A 16,120-nucleotide genomic window follows, 5' to 3' on the forward strand; every position below is an offset into this window, starting at 1 on the left:
GAATACACGTGGAATCATGTTGTCAGTGTAAATGCAATCAACGTCCAGTCCCCGAAAGCTATACTTCACACATAATGCAGTTCATTTGAATGGAGCAGCTGATCATGCCTAAGTAAAGTCTCTAATTCATCACATTTGTCTGCTCACTTTTCAGAGCGCCGTCAGTCAAATCCCTCCCACTTGAGGAATGCCCTAATAAATTAAACTCCATTCCGGGCTTTGGCTACAGCCTTGACTTCCACGCTGCTGCTTCCCTCAAATCCATTCCACTCGGCTCATTCAGAGTCCATATAAATTAAACGTAGCATATCTGCTGCTCAGTGGGTCTGGCTGTGTGCTCACATAAGCTGTGTTCGAAACCGCTCCCTCATTCACTCACTCACTATTCTCTATATAGTGTTTATTAAATAGTGAACTATATAAGGAACGACCAAACCAGATTTCAGACTCTCACGGATTTACGTTACGTGTGTGTGACGGAGGCGGGCGTGCCCAGCATCACTTCTAATACGTCCCTGAAACAAACCGAGCAACCGCAGAGAATTCAAACACCACTCCAAAATGGCGAACACATTATATAGTGCTCTATTTCCTCGATAGGGAACGGTTTCCAACACAGCTATACTGTCACTTAAACAAGCTGGTATTTAAGTCAATGTTCATCATTTATTCGCCTGTTGCTTTTAACGGCATCATGTAGTCTTTGTTGCAGTCATCTGACTTTTTTGCTAGTCTAGCTAGCTAGCTAAAGTAATGTTAACATCAATCAACCAGCGTTAGCAGCTCTTTCATCCTGTTCAATGAGAGAAGCTATTTGTACCAGTGCTATGTGTTAATATTAAAGGCAATGTGCTACTGTATGGTTATCCTCACTGACTAGCAAGTGAGGACCTACCCACATTTCTTTGTACCCAAACATGTATTTGTTTGTCCTCAGATGATGGAGCTGGAAGCTTGGCGTGCGAGTGACTGCCTACGGGTTAGGTGAAGGTGCTACAGTCGTTAGCCAGTTATCCAGTAGCATGCCAGCTAGCTGGTAACATGCTGGCACTGGTCAGCCAAAACTGTTTGCCCAACTAGCTGGCTTTCTACCTCTAGCTAATAACCACTTTGCTAGCTGGCTAGTTCAGTCACAATCAGACAATAAGTTAAAACAGTTAATTCAAGGGAATGTATTTGTAGCAAGGATTGCTTGTTCGCCCAAAATTAGTTCCACTACCTGTCGAAACCACAATTTTTTCATTATAACGTTTCTGTTTGTGTACAAGTTAAACAAAAAACATTGAACTTGTTAATTGGTGCAGTTCAGAGGTGTTGGCAGGTGCATTTTAAAACTTTGGAGAGAGCAAGTGTAGCGGTTTCCTCCTGCTTCCAGTCATAATGCTAAACTAAGCTAATCCCTTCCTGGTTCTAGTTACATACTTAGCGTACAGACATGAGAGCAATATTATCTTCTGCCTGGCATGAAAGCACACTTATTTTACCAAAAAGTTAAACTATTCATTTAATAAAAACTGACTGCACAAGGAAAGCTGATTTTGTAAAAGTGCACCAAACTGCTGTGATTACAGTTTGAATGCCAAACTTCCCCCAGTCCTGCCCTTAGGGTACCTGTGATGGTGGTTTAGAGAAAAGCTCCTTCCTCTCTTTCTCATGTTCCTGAATTCTCTTGTGTCTGGGATGTGACGGCTGGTTTGTAGGCTGATTTGTTGACTGGTTTGTTAACTGTTGGGAGCTTGCAGGTTCACTGGTTGATGCCTGACTGGAAACTGGCTTCCCCTCCTTAGCTTGGACCGCCTCTTTGCACTTTGCAGGCTAGAAAAGACAAATTAATTTTAGATACAGAAGAGCATCTCAGGTCAGAAATCTATCAGCCACTCATAATGTTGGGAACCAACAAAATGGCCGCCAGAGATTACAGCTATAACTTGTAGCATAACTGGAACATTGGTGTTGCTCCCTACAGGTCTCCAAAGAGACATTTTAAAGTCTGGCAAGGCCACACTCTCTGAGGGCAAAGGGGTGTGGCCTTGGTGATAGTGTGATAGACTGAGATGCCCGTCTAACAATTCGAAGATCAGGATAGCCAATGAGAGATGGTCAGTTTGGGTTTAGAGTTCCATGCCTCTGAATGATCGATGATGAAGGGATGGTCATTTTCAAAATCTCTAATCAGACTCTCAGAATAAGAAGGCCAATGATCTCCCGGGAGCTAAACTTCTGTAAAAAAAACTTCTGAACTTTGTCTTTTGGTTTGGAAGTTGTTAAGGGGTTTCCCCATACACTTCAATACAGTCAGTGTTTTCTTGGATCAGCATCTAGTGGATATTAAAGGGACTGGAGCTGATCATGCTTTAGCTCAGTGGCCTTTGATTGGTCACAACACTAATTTTAAAGGTCCTATGACATGCATGCTTGTTTTCATGCCATGATGTCGCTCTCTTTCTCATGGGCGGGCCAAATTCTCTTGGCGGGTGTCAGTACCCGATCCGTACCGCCTGTAAAATCCGTTCTGCGCATGCGCATAATTCAGCGCAGAAACTCAACGTGTTTTACGACACTGCCTGATCAGTTCTACGCTTACGCGAACACCGGCAAACTTCACAGTTCTATGCACGCATTGGCGTGAGGATGTTTGGACATTTCTGGTTACCAGAAGAAAACATTAGACAGTGACAGTAGACCGTTATGATGGCAGAGGTGAAGTTTACAAGGTGTTTGCTGGAGTTGCCTAAAGTATCTGTTAATGATATACGGAGGGTCATCCGGCCATCCAGTACAACACCATGTAGCAAATTAAACAAAGGCTTCAAAGGCTTTCATCATTTCTTTGCAACTTAGATGGTAGTGGAACGAAGCATCACTTTCTAACGTCAAAAATCGCAGATAAAGGTTCTGAACCAAACACTACACAATTGGACATGTTTCAGCAGGAATGTGACCCGGAATTAGGGAGAATTTAACAACATTGCCAGCTAAAATGACATGTTTACTGCCGTTAGCATGTAGCTACTATAGTGGTATACAGCAGTGGTGGTTGGAAGAGCTATCATCCCGTCTTCAAAAGGACACTTATGTACGTTTACACTTCATCGCATTAATAATAAACAGTCTATGGTTATTAGGCAAGACGAAGTATTAAAAGTAAAAACATTAACATAAACAACACAACAACGACGTCGCTACACGGTTTTTGGATCAGTGACAAGTCTCGATTGTTTGTAGCTATGACTATTGTATAATAAAGATTTAATAAAAAAGTTGTGATGTTTGGTCGTAAAGTGTTTCAACGCATGCGTGGTACAAATCGCACAGGGACATTGTTAGTTTTCTACTACGTAATTATGCGCATGCGCAGAACGGATCTTACAGGCGTTACGGATCGGGTACTGACAGCGGGCAAAGCAGAGAAAGGGGAGGTAACCTTTCTCCTTATGACCTCATAAGGAGGAGATTCCAGATTGGCCCATCTGAGCTTTCATTTTCTCAAAGGCAGAGCAGGATACCCAGGGCTCGGTTTACACCTATCGCCATTTCTAGCCACTGGGGGACCATAAGCAGGCTGGGGGAACTCATATTAATGTTAAAAAACCTCACAAAGTGACATTTTCATGCCATGGGACCTTTAAAAACATCCACGCAACTGCACAAAGTTGTTTGGATATTTTGGATTTCAGCTGCTGCAGTGACCTGCTTTAAACAAATAATATAATTCCTTGTTTTGAATCCCACTGAGCTTTTAATCTTTTGAAAACATGCTCCACTCTTACCGGGTTGGTTGGTGGGTCCTTCCTGCCCACTGCTAACTGGCTTGGCGAGGACCCGGTGGTGAACTGAGGCACTTTACCCGGAGTGCGTCTGCCCTGCGGCAGGAATGTAGAGAAGAAGTTTCTGGAAGAAGTGGTGGTGGTGCTGACAGGGCGCTGGCTCGACACCAAGTCCCTAAGAGGGCGGGGGGAGAGAGCAAAAAGGGACAAAGTTTAACAACAAAGCACTGAATGAGTAAAAAATGAATCCACGCTGTAATTTTAAGACTTAAGAGCATGCAGAGATTCACTGGTAAGAGCACAACAAAACCTTGGCCCAGTTCTATCCATTAACATTTCCTCTCATTTTGGAGTCACCCTCGGTTTGGAGCAACCTCCAAAAATGTCAACATGGTAAAACAACTTCACCAACAACAAAAGTTGTGGAGTACAATACTACAGTATATCATCAGTAGACTGCAATGTTTTCATAAGTATCCTAAGCTGACTTGAACATCATTAAATATAAGACTCCATGTCTGTCATTGATGCAGACTTTATATGGTACATTTGCTTTTGTTTTACTATTGCCTACATTTTTAGGATAAAGACCACATGTTGTGCATTTGCCTCGCCATTAGCTAGGTTTCCATCCAAATGTAGCGACAATTTTGACCAAATTTCCAGAAAATTGGCAAAAGAAATTCTGAATGAATACACTATCCATCCACTACTGTTATGTGAACGTAAGGAATTGGCATTGAGATAAACAGCTGGTGGAGCTAATTCTCCGGTCAGGTGACATTAAACCTTTGCAGAAGTAGAGGCTGCAACAAGATGACACAACTTTTAAAAGAGTGCCAGTCAAACCTCAAACGATGGAAAACGATGTACAAAACATGATGGAAATATGGCATTTCTGTTTGTTTCATGTATTAATTAGTGCTGTCAAACGATTAAAATATTTAAATCGCAATTAACATGGAAAAGTGGATCGGCCTGGCTTTGACGAGGGGGCGGAGAATTGGCATCAGCTGTGTGCTTGGCCATCAAGTGGTATTTCAGACTGGACGTGCTGCGATGATAGCTCAGTTCACAACGACAAAACACACAGATCACTTTGGTCTTGTCAATGGAACCATTTGGCAACTTTGGCGTCTCGCTCTCGCCATCCACTCAAAACGTAACATTAGCCTACTACTCTTTGGCCGGCTCGCAAGCCCAAAAAAGCTAGATCCAGTGTGGTGTTGTAGTTTTTCTAATGTTACTAGTTGTTGCAACAGCATGTGAAAAAAAACTACAAAGTTTGCTATGCCAAAAAGAACGTTAATCTCGCGATAAAAAAAATGACGCCGTTAAAATGGGTTTGCGTTAACGTCGTTAATAACGACGTTTAACTGACAGCACTAGTATTAATGTGAGAAAGGTTACAGTCTCCTCATTGCTCCACACAGATCTGATGTTTTAGTCTGCTGCTATTTTTAGTATCTAGAGGTTGAGGCTTCAGTGGTAATCTGGAACAACGACGGTACGTTTCCAGGATAATTGCTTCACATCCGGCGATGTTCGCGGCGGGAAACAACAACAAACTTCGAGCTAGCAAGCTACACGCTTAAAAAAGGCAAGTTTTGAAGAAAATTTGGATCTTGCAACAAGGCAGGCCTGCTTGGTTCTTTCAGGGAACGATTGTAAAGATTTACAAAGAATATGTTTACGGCATTAAAGGTGCTCTAAAAGATGTTGGGTGACGTTACTTCTTGTTAACGTTCAAAGTATTTTCAAACAAAACGAGACTAGCTCGCCCCTCCCTCCTCCTCATCCCGTCCCCTCCCCCGCCCTTCCGTACACTAACCCCCCAACACCCACCCCCAAATCCTTCTTGTCGGTTATTGGCTGGAACGCTGTTTGTGTATGCTTCTTGGTGCAGGTTGGCACATATTGTTATTGTTGGCGTGTGTGTGGACCCTGGGCTGTCTACAGAGATGGCGGTTTTTTTACAGTGTGTTTTGGGGACAGTCAGCTCGCGGATAGTGAGATGTTTGCTGTATGTGACAAAAAATGTTGTAGCCTAAAAAACGCATGACATCGCTCATTTTGTCATTACTAGTTCGTAACCTGCTGTAGTTGGACAGCTAACAGCCAATACACTTGCCAGTTGGAAACATGCTAGTCAGTCACAGTAGCTCTTCAAGTTAGCAAAGGTCAGTACTGTCAACAGTTTGCTATTGGTCAACGGTGCACATTTGTGCATGAAACTATTGTCAGAACCTGTGACGCAGCCTGGCGGTGGTTTTCCATACAACAGGACTAACAGGTAACAGGTGTCACTTACCTCAGTGACGTGTTGAAGGTTTGACTGATCATCTAAATCAGCTCACTGTAGCTGTTTCTAAATAAACATTTAAACCTGACATGCTGGCAAAAAAAACTGCCTAGAGGTCCATATCTTTATGTAGACATATTTTAACGCACAGAGAAATTAGCAGTTGCTGACTATGGCCACAGGAAGCAGCAAAAGAAACAGTAATGTTTGCACTGACAAAAACCTTTACTCTACTGTTGCCAGGGATGCTGTCTGTTAGTGGATACAGTAAACGAGTTTGGTTGAGATTAGAGAAAAAAGCTCAACCCAGCGCTATGCATTATATTACAGCAGTAATAATGTTGTAGCTTTACAACATAGATGACGACGTGAATCACTTCAAAGACAACAGCCAACCCAAAAGCACATAAAGACGAGAACGAAGAGGAGGACATTTGATATCTGGTCAGCAAAGCAGATGAGATTTTTCGTAGTGGGTTGAAAGGCCATGATGACAAAGCAAACACATCAACAGTTGTTTTAGCTAAGCTAGCAGTGTGGCCCTAGGAAAGATAATGTTGGTCGGTACATGAAGCCAACTGTCTTTGTTTATCGTCTGAGGTTTTAACTAGTGCCACCAGCAGGTCAACATTTAGGGTTGTTCAAAACTTCGGTTTAACTATCTAACAGTTTGTAACCTTCTTAACAATTAACATTACAGCCTCATGGCATTGCTTGGCTAGCTGAAGGGATGCAGTCTTATTGCAGCCTAAACAGTGGACGACAACAGTGCAAACTTTGAAATGCATTCAGCCAATTACTGTGACACATGGAACCTCACATTGTTGGGCCATCTTGTTTCTTTTAGGCTTGTTTAACAGAAGCTGGTGTCCAGATCACAGTCTTAATACTGCCAAATATCATTTATCTGAACTAAGCGCTGCATGTTTGATGCTGTTGCATGCTAAGCTGTGAGTTGCTTTTATGTATTTCAAGTGGAAAATACACATTTTGTGATCATCCGCTTATTACAATATTACATATGTTGTGTAAAAAATTTGATATTTCTTGACCACACCAATTAAGGTCACTGCTGCGGAAAGAAAAAGCACTTTCTGACATTGTATCTTCTGAGAAACATTTGCAGTCATGATGCTATGAAGGCTTCTTTGAAAAATAGCCTGTAAATGTTACCACTAGTGGTCATTATTTGCAAGCATAGTATTTGTTTAATTGCTATGCCGATGACACCAAACTCTATATAATGTTTGATCCAAAGGATGCTATTCTTTCTACCATACATAGGGTAGGATCAGATACTGCAATGCATTACTCTCAGGTCTTCCAAAAAGAGTCTATAACCGATACAGAATGCTATACTGGCTTCCAGTTAAGATATTTCAGATCAAATGTGCAAGAGCGAATAGTTGGATAGAATGAAGCGCAGAAAACAATGCTGCGGACTACACTGAAATGTAGACAATCTTAATATTATTTTTATTCTAGTACCCTTGTCCGCTTTAGTAATGGCCTGGTAGAATCAGCGAGTTAACAATTCAAATTTAACCTCTTAATCATTTTTTGTCTACACTAACATTTTAACCCCCGTAACGTCTACCTCCTGCTAAAGCATGGATCTCATTGGACACGTGTTGTGGGCTCAGCGTATTTGGGGGTCAAAGTTCAGTGGAGCTGACATTTTGTTGTACAAACTGGCCGCTATGGCTTGCACAGCTGCCATGTATCTGTCTTCAAACAACATTAGTAAGCTCATCCAGTTCTGTTTGAGAAATATCTTCAAGATTGGACCAGTTTTGATTGAAAGGTGCAATTTTGAGTTTAATTTTACTGCACTCTTTGACCTGTCTTCACAATATATCTCAGAGTTGATCTACCCTCAACAACCCGAGGTCCTCAGACTCAGACACAAACCTGCAGGCTGTTCCTGTGACTAGATTCGAGACTAAAACCTGATTTGTGACAATAGGAGCATTGTGCTTTGGTGTCAGGACTCCTCGGCTCTGGAATGACCTGTCTGAGGTACTAAGGCTCTCCAAATCACTACAGTACTGTGCCTTTAAATCACTTCTTTACTATTTATCTACTGGCATACCAACATTTTTTAAATGTTACTATTCATTTTGAAGTGTACGTCAGCCAAGTCTACAGTCTTCTGTCAGCATGTGAGGGAAAATTTAAAAAAAATGGATCGTACTGACAAAAAAACAACAATTCAGGTGAATTGTTTATTTGGCAACATCAACTGCATCACAGCACACAGTGTAAAACAGCTTAAATACTGTATCATTAACAATAAGTTAGTTAAAAAGTTTTTTTAAATATATATTTTATATGAACAAACAGAAAATAATTCCGCAGCTTTGTCATTTTAAAGTGCCTCAAAGTCCTTTTAAAGTGATGAAGATATACGAGGTTTCTGAATGACAACTTGTTACAACTTCACTTCACTCTGAAAAAAAACTAAAACTTCCTCACATTCCTCCCTCCTCATCACATGTTCCTCTCATAATACTGCCGTTTCTAGGGAAGATGATTAACAACAAAACCATTAGAAATGACAGAACTTTAAAAAAATTCTCAAAACTAAATCAGAATTCTTATTTTAGTCTCACACGTGACGTCTCTATCATTACTCAGAATTTCTTCTACAAATATTTACTTTATCCTGAGAAATCAGAGATGAATCTCATAACGCAAATCATACTTCGTACTTCATTAGCAAAGAACTTCAGCACGCTTCATTTAGCAGGAGGTCGGCCATGTTATGTTCTAAAATTCAGCAAAGGGTTCTACTCTATACAATTGACATATTAAGCCCAGTTCAGACCAAAGAGTTGCAACAAGACAAAACCATTTTAAAACATTGCAGGGAAAAGTTGCATCAGTGTAAACTGTCCCGTCTCAGCTCAGCTTGTCAAGTCCCCAGTGGCTGGTTTTCAGTGGTGGACTGTAACTAAGTACATTAACTCAAATACTGAACATAAGTACAAATTTCAGGTACTTGTACTTTACTTGAGTCTTTTCTTTTAATGCCACTTTCTACTTCTACTCCGCTACATTTCAGAGAGAAATATTGTACTTTTTACTCCACTACAATCACCTGACAGCTTTAATTACTAGTTACTTTACAAATTAAGAATTTGGCACACAAAGCACATGTAATTTAGAAAATACAATGTTTTATTATAAATCCAACTACCCAACAATATATTGGCCTACAAGTACAGCTGAAATGATTAGCCGATTAAACACTTATGCCTACCTACACCAGAAGACTCTGAACAGACTTTGAACAGACTACAGTCTGACCCATCTCACATCTAAAGACAATCATCTCACATCTAATGTTAAAGACTGGGGATCTTACAGGGTCACAAATTGCAAGACTAAAACTAGATTTGTTTTGAAAAGTGTAACCGAGCTAGCTAGCTACCGCTAGCGTTAGCTGGTAGCTTAAGGGAAAGTTTGCAGAGTTTCTGTTCTACCGTACATGCAGATGAATGTCTCCAGTACCCGGAGGTCCGCGGTTATCCACCGGTAAAACTCCCGTTGGATGACGCGCTTCAGAAGGGTTGAAAATTGGCAACTTTCCCTCTTTAGTGTTTAGCTTAGTGCGGCGCCATAGCAACCATAAACAACACTGGCTATAGATGTTTGCTGCTTCCTGTTTGGTGCTGGAGGGAGCACACCCATTGGTTGTTGACAATGTTCACGTGATTTAACTTCACTACCAAGACATCAAACTTAAGATTTTGTTTGATTTTGTCAGAACGTCAAGACGGGGAAAAAGACTGACTGGGACTGAGTTTGATGACCACATTACACCAAACGATTGAGACGACGGGGGTATGGCCCAACTCTAGCAAGACTCTCAGGGTTTCATTCCGATATTGGAAAATAGTCTGCGACGGTCAAATCGCTTGAAAATTCGTTTGGTGTAAGGTCAGCATTAGTTGATTGACAGAACTGTTTGGATCGTTTCCAGTTTCTAAAATGTGAGGATTTTTCTGCATTGAGTACATTTTCCCGAAGTAACATTTTCAATGCAGGGGTATTTTCACCGTGTGGTATTAGTATTTTACTTAAGTAAAGGATCTGAATACTTCTTCCACCACTGCTGGTTTTAGAACATGAAAGACTGTAGCAAGTATCTCACTATCTCTATCCTCATTCATATTTTAAGACGCTACAAATTATATCCAGCTGCAAAGAAGCCGTAAAAGCTGGAAGTTAGAACGGAAGTACAGAGAGTTGTTTCTATGGAGACGATACACCGTCCCGTCTAGTCAAATTGTTGTAAACACACAGGTTTCAGAACGTTGCAGACGCAATTGGTTGCAAGTTTCAACTTGCCTCGTCACAAATCTTTGGTCTGAACTGGGCTTTAGACTTCATAGTAAAACTTTTGAAATGAAATACCAGTAAATCAAATGCAGCCAGTCATTGCACTGAGGTTAAATTAAACAAGCTAGCATGCTAACGTTTTAACACCAGAAACATTTCATGTGTCTGTCCTGTTTGGCGGTATGAAATGAAACAATAAATAAAGACATCAGCGTGAAAAACACAACACCGCAATGGATGGGAAGACCATTTAGAGAGAAGATTTAAGATGGCTGCCATCTGTAACAGCACATAATACAGTTTTTGTTTTTCATTTAAGCATTAAACTGATATACAAGCACAACTTTGTTTTGATCCAATATCTTTAAACAGTTTATATCCAGAGATTCTAAGGCTCCATTTACATTGCTACTTTTTGGTTTAAAAACTAAAATCTTTTGCTACGTTTACACCTCGCATTCACGCTGCTCTGGCGTTTCCGAGCCCCTAAACCGGAGACATTTGAAAACTCTTCTGACCCGTTTTGGTGTGGAATCTCCGAGGTTGTGTTGCCGTCTCAACGACGGCAATCGGAGACCTTTGGCAACACCGACACCAACGTTTCTCCGCCTGATTGGGTCACGATGTCTCGTTCTCTGAGACTAAGCTACTAACGTTACCATGGCAACTACCAGAAATGGGCAATGTATACATGCAGCCTCCTGTTTACCCTGGTTTATGCCCAGTATACGAGAATGTTGATGAGATATGCGGTTTGGCCATGTTACTTTAAACAGAGATTAGTTCTTCTATTGGAGCTAAAAACACTACGGAGATCGCTTTTGGCTCAAAACTCCAAAAACAACTCAAAAACAAAACATAGCAATGTAAATGTAGCCTAACACATCCAAAAAAATAATACTTCCATTTTATTTAAAGCACGGCAGCCATCTTGGGTGCCCCAAAGGATTGCAAAGCCCCTCTGGGTCAGTGGAACCAGCCATTTTAGAAACGCATCGAGTCCTTGTCCAATAAATAACTTTGGTTAATGTTGTCCACTGTCTTTTAAATCAACACAATGAACATTAAAAAAAAAACCTGACAGGACGGCAGCCATCTTAGTTGTAGTCAGTCATCAGTAAAGACAGAGGTGTTAGTGTCTCACAGCTCAGTGTCTCCCAGACGGTCCATGTTTTGGACGTAAACCGGCAACTTGTGGTGGACCATCACGTCTCCCTCTCTCTGGTCCCGGCTCTCTGTCTGCAGGACAAACAGCTGGACGAGATAAGACAAGACACCCAGGTTAGATACAACGACAATAAAAAAATATATCCCAATAACATCGAGCCAAAGAAAACCATTTAACAGACTGTTGAGCTCAAATGCCCCATCCATAAAAAAAGGCCTGCACACTGAGGCTACATTTACATTGCTACGTTTTGGTTTTTAAGGCGGAGTTTTGAGCCAAAAGTGAACTCTGTGCACACGCAAGTGTTTTTAACTCCAGAAGAACTACTAGTATACTGGGCATGTGCGTGCCTGGGTTAACAGGAGGCAGTATGTATAATATGCATTTATCTTTGGGACTTGGAAAAAAGTCTTTAAAAAAAAACATTTTATTCTCACCAGCTGGCGGAGCTGTTCGTTCTCTTCTGTCAGGCTCGTCATCTTCTGGACTTCAGCATCAAAACTCAGCAGGACCGGCTGGGGTGACAACCAGTTAAGGACTGGAAACCAGCTAATCCAGAGTTTAGAGGAACAGGCAGACTTATTGGGACTTTAGCTTATTCACCGTTTCCCCCAGAGTTAGATAAGTCCGTCCCAATGCTTTCAATAAGTGACAAAATAACGCCAACATTTTCCTATTTACATGTTGTGATTTGTATAGTCACAGCGTGTACAAATAACAAGGTCACATGAGACACAGCCATCTTCTAACCGTATACAAACTGGGAACTATTTCTCAGAAGGCGAAGCACTGCTACTTCTGCTACTTGGGTGGAGTGATTTGCTCGCAGCACCTGAGAAGCCCCGTGGTGAGGAGCAGAGAGTTCGCCTGGAGTTCGCTCAGAGTTGGAGTAATAATCATTCCGCCAAGTAGCAGTGCTTCGCCTTCTGAGAATATAGTTCCCAGTATGTATACGGTTAGAAGATGGCTGTGTCTCATGTGACCTTGTTATTTGTACACTCTGTGACTATACAAATCACAACATGTAAATAGGAAAATGTTGGCGTTATTTTGTCACTTATTGGGAGATGAGAGAAGAGTAGAGTATGTATGTATGGTCTTATCTAACTCTGAGTGATACGGTGAATAAGCTATATATAAGTCGGCGTGTTCCTTTAAATGACACCCAGACACAGTGCACCAGTGTGGTGCCCTTTAAACTTTCAGCCATGTGTTATAACTTCTTAACCATCACTTCTCACTAAAACTGGAAACTTGTAACATTGCGGCTGAGGATTCAGCCAAAGGATATGCATGCACTGGAAGAGCACCGACAGGAAGTTGTGCAGTGAAACCAGGAAGGTGTCGGACCACTGGCGGGAGAAGTACGGCGAGAAGGCGGGGTTCTGTTCGGGGGTGGGGATAAACGGCAGGATGAACCAATCCCGCCACTCGACCTGACTCTGCAGCTCCAACGCCTGCTTCTGGAAAAACTCCTGAGTCTTCTCCAGGTTTCCTTTCTAGAAGAAATAAAGGACGGATAAATGAGCGTAGAAGAGAGATTTTGAACTGTTCATACAGTGTGGTTTCTTCTCGCTCTCTCTACAGCAGAAATCTTCAACAAGGGGTCCTCAGAGGGTCAGGTTTTTTTTTTTTTTAGTACAGAAAAATACTTCACACATCTATAACATGAGACAGGTGCGTCGGAGGGGGATAAGTAAGTCAAAAGCTGCAGGGAAACTCCTTACTGTAGGCCCAGTTTAATATGCAACTTGATTTTATACAACATGTAGTCAGGGGTCCCTGCTCCGTCTCTCTCTCAGAGAAGGGGTCCTTGGCTTAAAAAAAACCTTGAAACCCCTGCTCTACAGGGAGTTACCTGGATGGTGTTGATGACGTAGTATCTGTACAGGCTGGTTCTCAGTTTGTTGACCGTGGACCTGTAAACATCCTCCAGTCTGCAGAACAGACGTCTGTCCAGGTAGAGCCAGTACTCCTTCAGACCAAACAGGTCAAAGTTCAGGACAAACTGCTGCAGCTGATCGATGATCTTATCCACCTGAGATTAAAGACATCTTTATCTCATCAATGCCCCGCTCTCGTGTGCAATTCTTATTTATCTATCCATTTATTCTTAAATCTTATGCCCTGAATGTACAGCAGGGAAAACGATATCAAAACAAATAAGTCCAGAAATTAAGTTGTGTGTAATAAAGTGAAATGACACAGGGAAAAAGTATTGACCACACTTGCTGAAATGTATTTAATACTTAGCAGAAAAGCCTTTGTTGGTAATGACAGCTTCAAGACGCCTCCTGTATGAAGAAACTAGTCGCATAGTATCGCGATATCTTCCGTGGCAATACTGTATCGATACACAGACGCCAAGTATGGATCTTTTATTATATATGTCTTGGTTGGTTTGCCTGCTTGACAATCCCATTTTGCAGCGGAAAAAAAAGGTAATACATTGCAATATATCGCACTATGTTTAAAATCGCAATAATATCGTATCGTGACATAAGTATCATGATGATATCGTATCGTAACCCACCCGTAATGTACAATGACAATAAAGGCTATCAAGATTCTTTTTTGGGCCTTTTAGGCCTTTATTTTTATAGGACAGCTGGAGACATGAAAGGGGAGAGAGAGGGGGGAATGACATCCAGCAAAGGGCTGCAGGTCGGAGTCGAACCCGCGGCCGCTGCGTCGAGGAGTAAACCTCTATATATGGGCGCGCGCTGTACCAGGTGAGCTACCCAGGCGCCCAAGGCTATCTTATCTTAAAAACCTAAAAGTCATCCCTTTTTAAAAGAGTCTGTCTCTGGGCGCCCGGGTAGCTCAGTTGGTAGAGCACACGCCCATGTGTAGAGGTTTATAGTGCGTTCCAATTGTACTCGGAACTCGGATTTTCAACTATGAGCTAAAAATCCAACATGGCTGCCCCTTGCATCAACAGTAGTGAAAGCTGTAGCAACATTTTATTAGCACTTCTGTCTTATTTGTGTCTCATTAAATCAGTCATACACACAGTCCTGGCCATATTCTGTGGACGTGTTGCTACGCTGTTTGTATGCACAAAAAAACAGCGTAATGCATTGTTATTAACTGGTATTGCTAACAATGGTAAACTGGGCTAGAGCTAACGAAAACAATGAAAATCCGACTTGTAAATGGAACGCATTCAACTCAGGTGGGACGTCATTCCCAGCTTCGGCTTCCGAGCTCCGAGGCAAATGGAACGCACCATTATTCCTCGACGCAGAGGCCCAGGGTTGGACTCCGACTTGCGGCAATTTCCTGCACGTCGTCCCCCTCTCTCTCTCCCCTTTCATATCTAACCTGTCCTGATGATTAAAGGCAGAAATGCCCCAAAAAATTTGTCGGCCTCTAAAACAACGGTTAAACAAATTCTTCAGACAAATGATGCGTCCGTGTTTCCATCAGTCGTACCCTGAAGCCCTTCTCCTTGTCGGCTTTGATCTCGGTGTCCAGGTGCTTCATGGTGCTGGTGAAGCCGCGGTACATCAGGTACTCTCTCACGTGTTCGTCTGTCCTCTCTACTGCCGAGCCCATGGTGACCTCTGACCCTGCCAAGGTACAATATAACAGTGTTTTGTAAAGTGTACAAGCGTTGGTCTGAGTCATGTGTAATCCTTCAGTGAAAACTGTTCCGAACATAAACATCTGTGACATTGAAAACGTTTACATGCACATAATATTCTGTTTTTTTGCCCTTGTTCTGAAAAATCAATCAATCAATCAATCAATCAACATTTATTTATATAGCACTTTACAGTAACCAAAAGGTATCCAAAGTGCTTCACATCAGAAACCAATGTTCATATAAACATATCATACCATAAAAAGAATGACACATAGAAAAAATAAAATCAGAAAAGGTTACATATAAATAGGAGAGGGAAATTGTCACACCACTACTATGTATTAAAAGCCTTTCTAAACAGATACGTTTTGAGTTTAGACCTAAAAAGCGCTACATCTGTAGCGGGTAACTTGTTCCAGAGTCTCGGGGCAGCGACTGCAAAAGTCTGATCACCCCACCGTTTGTACTTTGACCTTGGGACTTCTAAAACCAGCTGATTTGAGGACCGCAAGGACCGGTTGTGCTCACGCAGGGTTAAGATCTCGGACAGATACTCCGGGGCCAGGCCATTTAAGGCCTTGAAAACAAACAATAAAATCTTAAAATCGATTCTATAAACGCACAGGGAGCCAATGTAGGGTGTAGAGAACGGGAGTGATGTGTGCGCGTCTAGATGTATTTGTTAAAAAGCGAGCAGCAGCATTTTGTACAAGTTGAAGTCGTGAGATGGAGGTCTGGTTCAGACCAACATAGAGAGCATTACAATAATCCAACCTTGAACTAATGAAAGCATGAATAGCCTTTTCTAGATCATGCCTGTTAAGGAAGGGTTTAACTTTAGCCAGGAGACGAAGCTGGAAAAAGCTCATTCTAACAACATTGCTGATTTGCTTATCAAATTTCATGTTGCAATCAAAAGTAACCCCCAGATTTTTGACAGCTGGCTTAAG

The 16,120-nt window shown here is 41.8% G+C and overlaps 1 protein-coding gene across 1 annotated transcript in view; it reads right to left on the minus strand.

Annotated features, from left to right (window-relative positions):
- wdr91 (WD repeat domain 91) overlaps positions 1–16,120 on the minus strand; it is a 28,472-nt gene that overhangs the window by 9,524 nt on the left and 2,828 nt on the right. The window contains exons 2-8 of the mRNA XM_078271392.1: positions 15,017–15,153; positions 13,440–13,619; positions 12,873–13,080; positions 12,019–12,101; positions 11,558–11,667; positions 3,771–3,942; positions 1,612–1,815 (exon numbers count right to left, since the gene is read on the minus strand). Of these exons, the coding sequence (XP_078127518.1) occupies positions 1,612–1,815; positions 3,771–3,942; positions 11,558–11,667; positions 12,019–12,101; positions 12,873–13,080; positions 13,440–13,619; positions 15,017–15,139 (1,080 nt within the window). The 5' untranslated portion in view covers positions 15,140–15,153. The remainder of the gene's footprint in view (positions 1–1,611; positions 1,816–3,770; positions 3,943–11,557; positions 11,668–12,018; positions 12,102–12,872; positions 13,081–13,439; positions 13,620–15,016; positions 15,154–16,120) is intronic.

The sequence above is a fragment of the Sander vitreus genome, chromosome 16 (assembly GCF_031162955.1).
Source record: "Sander vitreus isolate 19-12246 chromosome 16, sanVit1, whole genome shotgun sequence".
Taxonomy (NCBI): Eukaryota; Metazoa; Chordata; class Actinopteri; order Perciformes; family Percidae; genus Sander; species Sander vitreus.